The 8,058-nt window shown below is 42.9% G+C and overlaps 1 protein-coding gene across 1 annotated transcript in view; it reads left to right on the top strand.

Annotated features, from left to right (window-relative positions):
• Positions 1–1,213: 1,213 nt before the first annotated feature.
• LOC116376197 (plexin-A1-like) overlaps positions 1,214–8,058 on the top strand; it is a 154,735-nt gene continuing 147,890 nt past the window's right edge. The window contains exon 1 of the mRNA XM_031835519.1: positions 1,214–1,654. Coding sequence (XP_031691379.1) covers positions 1,214–1,654 — 441 coding nt within the window. The remainder of the gene's footprint in view (positions 1,655–8,058) is intronic.

Genomic DNA, 8,058 nt, shown 5'->3' with positions numbered 1-8,058 from the left:
GGATGGACAACACGTCAGTTCATACTGCAATAGCTTTGATTGGTTGGAGGATGTCCTCTGGAAGTGGTCATTAATTACCATATATGTCTATGGAAGTGGGTAAGCCCTACGAGCCTCCTAGGCTTTGTTTTGAAGTCAATGTAGCCTGAGGAGGATGGACGCTAGCTGTCCTCCGGCTGCAACAGGGTGCTACCCTAGACAGTGCTGTTGAAGTTACTGCAAAAATGTGTAATTTAATTTTCACTATTTTAATTTCTGTGAAATTTAACTGAGGAGGATGGTCCTCCCCTTCCTCCTCTGAGGAGCCTCCACTGGAGTCAAGTGACTCACCTTTTCCTCTGAACTATTTCCAGTTTCATTAGAAAAATATATGCTGTATAGCTTTGAGCTGGGTAGAGATTGATGTGTAGACTGTTGTTTTTATTACAGCCTACAGGAAGGCAGTGTTTGGTATTTTAGTGTCTGTTAACCTGAAATGAACTATGTGTTAGTGTCTGTTGTACTGGTGTACTGCAGTTTTGCAAGGCCCCACAAGTTCCTAGCAAGGGTTACTTTTAGGATTACCCTTTTTTTGTGTGTGTGTGGGGGGGGGGGGGCTAACTTCCTGCACGTCTAAAAAGAAATCCAAAGAGAAACGTTTGCAGTTTTATAGCTCATCTCATGCTATTCTACACATGTGGCAATGGAAAGATCATTTAGCAGTTATAAGGTAACTGTCTAGTGAAAATGTATCTTTTAAAAGGTCATATTCTGTTAGCTCATTCCCAAATAATGTTGTTGTCTCATCTTATAGTCGTATTTGTGACAAAAGCAAAAATTGGAGTGAAAAAAAAACACACAAAAAAACCCCACTCAAACTTGTATATTATTATTATTATTATCATTCCAAACAAACAGTTTCAAAAATGCTTTTGTAATCCCCTGGTAACTTTGTTTTTGTTTTTAAGCATGGATTCTATATTTTACTGTGAATATTTAATAAATAACAGACATGATGCTGACACAGGGATGCTGACACAGGGAACAAACTGAGGAATAGACAGATATAGAGGGGGCAATCAACAGAGTGAATGAGTCCAGGTGAGTCCAAAGAAGCGCTGATGTGTGTAATGATGGTGACAGGTGTGCGTAATGATGGGCAGCCTGGCGCCTTCAAGCGCCAGAGAGGGGGAGCGGGAGCAGGCGTGACAGTACCCCGTTCTAGGGTCGCCACATGGCGTCCCACCTGGGTGAGCCTGATGGGCCGGCCGAGGCATACGAGCCGGACGGGACGGCTGAGGCTGAGGTGTGGGAGCCCGACGAGCCGGCTGAGGCCTGGGAGCCTGATGGTGTTGAGGTTTGGGAGCCTGACGGGCCGGCTGAGGCATGGGAGCCTGACAGCCGACTGAGGCGTCGGAGCCTGACGAGTCGGTTGAGGCGAGGGAGCCTGACGAGCCGGCTGAGTCATGACGTGGGGTGGGAGCCTGCCGAGCCAAGGAAACCTCTTGAGCTAGCTAAGGCGTGGAAGCCCGACGAGCCAGCTGAGGCAACCCAGGTTCTTTCGACAGCGGCACCCGGACCCGACGTCACCAACAAACAAAAAACAAAACTCCCTGATGCTTCCAATATCGGTGTCAGCAATCTGTGTGGTCAGACGCTGGTAGACGAGAAGCAAGTACAGGGAGTTAATATTTAATAAATAACAGACATGAAACACAAAACGGACACTGCCTGGACAGGGGAAACATAATGACATTAATGCTGACACATGTAACAAACTGAGGAACAGAAAGATATAGAGGGACAATCAACAAAGTGAAGGAGTCCAGGTGAGTACAAAGGAGCGCTGATACGCATAATGATGGTGACAGATGTGCGTAATGATGGATAGCCTGGCGCCCTCGAGCAGCAGAGAGGGGGAGCGGGGGCAGGCGTGACACTAGGGCTGTTACAGTGACCGTATTTCCATCACACCAGCGGTCACGAGTCATGAAGGCAGTCAAATTCCAAGTGACTATTTAGTCACGGTAATTAGGTTTCTCCTAGCTCTGATGCTGCTGCTGGTCATTAGTAGCCTACCAAACTTGCTAACTACCTGGTACCTCAAAATCTAATCAAACACTTCATGAGAGCCCATGAGCTCATGTTGCACAACATTTCTATAGGTTATACAATTGTGTGAGAAAACAGAGGGATGGCCTATATTAAAAAGTGGAGGATCCCATCAGTTTTCTATAGGCTATGCCTACTATATTTATTTCTCAACTTTCCTAATATTAAGCACAATGCTACTCTTTACAACAGGAGTATAGCCTACCTGGCTGGCATGAAAATTAACCACAGGAAAAGCGTCCTCCATTCGCTATTTAAGTGCATATGTATTTTTTCCCCTGCCCCTGTTTTTTTTGCAATGTAGCGTAGCGTAGCCTAGCCTAGCCTAGCCTACAGGCCTATATGTTTTGATAAGGTTATGGCCAAATACATTCTTAGAAATTAACCACATTAATCTGCTTTACAAGGGGTGTAGAGCCTAACTGGCATACATAAGCAGCACCTGCGTTTGAAGTTTGGGGAAGATAATTTTCACCATAAAAAAATGCACCTTTATGATAAAAGCATCACATGCATCATGGCATTTGTGGTCCCTTTTGATGATGGTGTTTTCCTGCTAATGGAACATTTGCGCTTATAATGTGAATAAACTACCAAATAGTTTGTAAACATTTCAAGCTAAATGTTCTGATCTGTTGCATTAGCCTCATTGCGTGGACAATGTCTTTTTTATGCTAGTGGTTGTATTCATTTGGGATTGATCGCATCCCACAACTGTCCCAGACTATGTTTGGAATGTTTATTTCTTGCACAGAATAGATCAACTTTTTTACTATGGGGGATAGTAGATTGACATAGGTTTGTGCTTTTGCTGTTCGTTAGGCCCACTCATCTTGCTGATGAAAAGTAAATCTGGAAAGTAATTCCAATATCTTCAATATGCGCCTTGGAATTGAATAAGGAGGCGCGCAGTTGCGTCCCGCATGTGTCAGTTTTCACTAAGTGAGAAAGAGAAAGACCCGATCATGTGACAGAGAGCCATGTGAGTGAGAAGTGCTTCGGAGAGAGCAGGGAGAAGGGAATTCAAATGATTATATTCAGCCCAAGGGCAGAATAGCCGCTAGCCGAAAAAGGCATGGATTTATTTAGGGGGCATTACGGCCACACAAAGGGGATGCCGCCAGAAAATTTGATGCGTTATCAAGTGCTTGTCAAATTGTGACTGAGAGACTGATGAGTGTACAGTCTGCGTCAAAAACAAAGCAGAGCTCATGCCTGTCATGCAACCTTTTTCAAATCATAATTAGAGTCGCGTCATGCAGCCTTAGAATGTATTACAAAAAATCTAAACTTATAGCCCAACTTTTGTATCACAACTTAAGTTACATAAATAACTCTAAATTAAGTTTATGGGAGTGGGAGTACCTGTAGCTTTGTTACCCGCTCAACATGTGCGCACTCCATCAAATCGTTCGGGGAAAATATCCTTTCTATTTTATTCAACTGTATTCCTCATACTATAAAATACAACAAAAAAATGCCACGGAATTCTAAGCAAATCTTGTCTGCTAAATGAACTAGTGTAGAACACATCCATATGGTATAGCCAGATCAGGACTAAACATAAGGACAACTCAGAGTATGCTATTCTGTTCTTCTGAAATATACATTTTCTTCATATCATGTTTCTTTAGACCTGTCTAAAAGAAATAATGACTTTATTGTGAAGGTGTAGGCTATATTATATGGATTTATTAGACTTTTTAAAATGTAGATGTTCCAAAGGTTTGCATCAGTGGCTTGTAGGCTACAGTGGCAGTGGCTTGTAGGAAACAAGATAAGTAAAGCTGTGTTGGAAAATAGGAAACCACTAGACATGTTTTTAGTCGGAGTGAGGCTTTTGGATAAATGCTACTTGGGAAATCCGTTTAACATCTCCAGGAAAATCTGAAGGAAAGTGTGGAGTCGGTGAGAGTCACAAGAAGTGGTCTTATTTAGATTTTTTGTGTGTCTGTGGAGCAGAAGAAGCTTGTTAAGACTCAAAGGATATCGGAGTGGAATGTTTCCTGTATGGATTTTCGTAGAAGGGGATTATTTCTGGGGTGGTGCAAGAAGTAAAGGCAGAATATATAACTGAAGACATCGATGCAGTGGTTGTGGTGCACGTCGACTGACCTGTATGGTGGATGGAGAAAAGAAATTCACTTCATCCATGCTACTGTTCTTTGATAAAGAGTCTCTCCCTTCTCATATAAAGTTAGGATTCATGAGATACCCTGTAAGAGCTTCTGTGCACAAGCCTCTTCAGTGTCATAAATGTACAAGATTTGGTAATGTGTCAAGTGTGTGCAGAAGGGAAGAGTATCAAATGCCATATGAAGGGAAATGCTGCAACTGTGGAGGTGAACATGCGGCTGAATTCCTGGAGTGCCCTGTTAGGGTGAATGAGAATGAGGTGGCAAGGGTTAGGAGTGTCCAGCGTGTCTCCTATCTGGAGGCGGTGAGAAGATCGTAAGGAACGAGTGGCGAAGAAGAAGCAATGGTAATAGAGCCACCACGACCGGTGAGAGTTTCTCATCGGCTTATGGTAGAGGCGGCTTATGGTAGAGACATGAACATTAAATTATCTGGCAACAGCTCTGGTGGACATTCCTGCAGTCAGCATGCCAATTGCACAATCCATCAAAAAACTTGAGACTTGAGATCTGTGGCGTTGTGTGACAAAACTGCACATTTTAGAGTGGCCTTTTATTGCCCACAGCACAAGGTGCACATGTGTAATGATCATGCTGTTTAATCAACTTCATGATATGCCACACCTGTCAGGTGGATGGATTTCCTTGGCAAATGAGAAATACTCACTAACAGAGATGAAAGACATTTGTGCACAACATTTGAGCAAAATAAGCTTTTTATGCATATGGAACATTTCTGGCATCTTTTATTTCAGCTCATGAAACATGGGACCAACACTTGAGTTGATTGAAACTCAATTGACATGTCTTCCTTTGAATAACAATTCACAATTGTACATAGTTTTTTTGTTTATTCCTTGCCTTAGTTCAAGGGATATTTAATTGGGGTATATTTCAATACTGTATGGGCATCTTATATTTCCTAGTGGGTAAACCATAAATTATTTAGGGGTATATTACTTACTAGGTAGAGGCACTGCACTACTTTATGGTTAGGGCCACACATTCACATTCTGCCTGCTTACAGACCACATAGTTTATTATTGTTCACAAACTTAGATACTAGTTCAAAACTGATAGGAACTCTGGTTCCTCAGAAGAGAGAGCTACACTTCCTATTTCCTCATGGGGGATGATGTCATCCTCCTGAGGAGGATGAGCTGGCCAATCAGCGGTCTACTTGCATGAATATTTTTAATGACCAGAATATACCTCCAGGGGGCCCCCAACACTGCAGGGGTGTGTGCTATGCCAATGTGTGGAGTGCACTGTCTGCAGTTCCTGCAGCTTGTTAGGCTGAGGGATGGGTGTGCTTTCTCAGCATATTTAGTCAGTGTTTAAACATTTATAAACATGCACGCACGCACACACGCTGTGACAATAGCACTGCAGCACAATTTCATATCCCTTACTCATGTTTAGGCTTTGGGTGTAAAGGTGAGACATACTGTACATTGAGGGCTCAATTAAAAAAAATCTAACACAATGGTAAATGTTAGCGTTATAGGTTTGGGGGGGGGGGTCAGAAATATTTTTGCTTTCACAACCGGAATTATGGGTGCAGTAGCTGGTGGTGGCACGGAAGGGCTGGGTTTTGGTGAATAAACAAGTTGTAGGTGTGTTGAGGCTGGGCCCCTCACTGGCCAATCAGAACGTGCTACGTGGTTAAATAGGTGGTTGCTTCAAGTTGTGTATTTACGGTGTTTTATGTATTTTGTTGTCATCAACTCCAATTATAATGTTAGTCCGTTATAGCCTGTTATTGTAATGGTTTTCTTCATCTGAAGGAGAGGCGGACCAAAGCGCAGCGTGGTGGTTATTCATATTCTTTAATTTATAAAGAAACTACACATGAGATAACTAACAAAAACAACAAATGTGAGAAAACCTAAAACAGTCCCATCTGGTACAAAGACAGGAACAATCACCCACAAACACACAGTGACACCCAGGCTACCTAAGTATGATTCTCAATCAGAGACAACTAATGACACCTGCCTCTGATTGAGAACCATACTAGGCCGAAACATAGAAAACCCCAAATCATAGAAAATCAAACATAGACTGCCCACCCAACTCACGCCCTGACCATACTAACTAAATACAAAACACAGGAAATAAAAGGTCAGAACGTGACAGTTATAGCCTAGTTTGTTAAATAGCCTGGCCTATGTTTGCTAAATATGTTGAACGTGTTTGCAGTTCACATTGTTGTAATAGAATGATGGGGCAAAATGTTGATTTCTACCTAAAAAGACATACCCAAACATAATTATTTTTCATGAGATGGCCATAAAAAACAACTGTCAATGTATAGTTTTAGAAAGGTCTGGAACTCACCTTTCTGGTAAAAATGGTTATACATGGCTGAGGTATACTCACTTTTGAGGACACAAGCTCAGGTATATAATACAAATATTATGAAAATATGAAATTCATCAGATTGTTTTTCCCTATTCACCCAAGGGGGGGGGGGGGGGGGGGGGGGGGGCAATGCTTTCTAAATATCGTAACAATAAAATTAGATACATTTTATAAATTAAATATGATAATAATAACCGATGACATTTGTAAAGCGCTTTCCATTATACAGAATCATTTCAAAGTGCATTAAATACAAAATAAAAAGCAAAGAGGAAAGAAAATGGACACAACTAGACAGGACAACTGACACAAGAACTCTACAAGGGACAAGGGCATCAAGGAGCACTGCTATCAACAGAAAGCCTTCCTAAAGAGAAATGTCTTTAGGCCCGTTTTTAAAGGAGCCCCGAGTCTGTTGGACAATACCTTCAGGTGGTCCAGGAGGGCATTCCAGAGGCTGTGGGCGGTGGAGCTGAAAGCCCGATCCCCCCCCCCCCCCCCAAGGGGATGTGATAGTGTTTCCGCACTCTCATCAGGATCCTGGCAAGCGCTGCTCTGGATATATTGGAGCTTCTGGAGACTCCTGCCAGGGATCCCGATAAAGAGTGCATTGCAGTAGTCCAGCTTTGAGGAGATAAAGGCATGGACAAGCTTCTTTGCATCAGACTGAATGAGGGTGGGATGGAGTTTGGCAATGTTCTCGAGGTGATAGAATGAGCTTTACACGGTTTTTGTTGTGTGGCTGTCAAAGGTCAGGGAGGAATCAAGCTTTATACCCAGATTGGAAACTGAGAGGGGAGAGAGGGATGTTCTGTTCTGCAATGGTGAGGTGTGTTATTGGTGAGTACTGGACCTGGTGGGGGGTGCCAACCAGCAGGTCCTCGGTTTTGCTGCTGTTCATTTGAAGGAAGTTTTGCTTTATCCATGCTCTTATCTCCTCAAGGCAGGTGTTCAAAACGACACATGCATCAGAGGGACTTGGGACAGTTTTTTACATACAGCTGGGTGTTATCAGCATAGCAGTAGAATGAGATTCCATGCCGGCTGACGACACTACCGAGGGGGAGCACGTACAGGACTAACAGGATCAGTCCAAGAACATATCCTTGTGGGACACCGCAGGGGTGTCTCTCTTTATCTCATACTTAATGACAGTATCATTGGCATCATTTCATACACCCGAGGACAGAGAATTTTCTCGTAAACCTCCACTGAATGGTGCAGAGACACCATTCAAATGTGTGCAGACTTCTTGCAACTTCCGCTTTAAGCACAACGTGATCAAGAGAAAGTGGTCTTGCTTAAATTCTATGAAATGATTTCTCTTTTTTCATGTTGAGAGCTCTAAACCTCGCTGAGAATATCACAGCGAGATTTAACCACAACCTTCGGATTCGCTAGACTGTCACCTTCCATACACCATCTCCCAAGCTGGACTCGGTCGCTCAGAGGAAGAGCAAATTGATCA

Source organism: Oncorhynchus kisutch, linkage group LG1 (assembly GCF_002021735.2).
Source record: "Oncorhynchus kisutch isolate 150728-3 linkage group LG1, Okis_V2, whole genome shotgun sequence".
NCBI classification, from domain to species: domain Eukaryota; kingdom Metazoa; phylum Chordata; class Actinopteri; order Salmoniformes; family Salmonidae; genus Oncorhynchus; species Oncorhynchus kisutch.
Note: the sequence above shows the minus strand (reverse complement) of the source record. Positions and strands in the feature narration are given on the sequence as shown.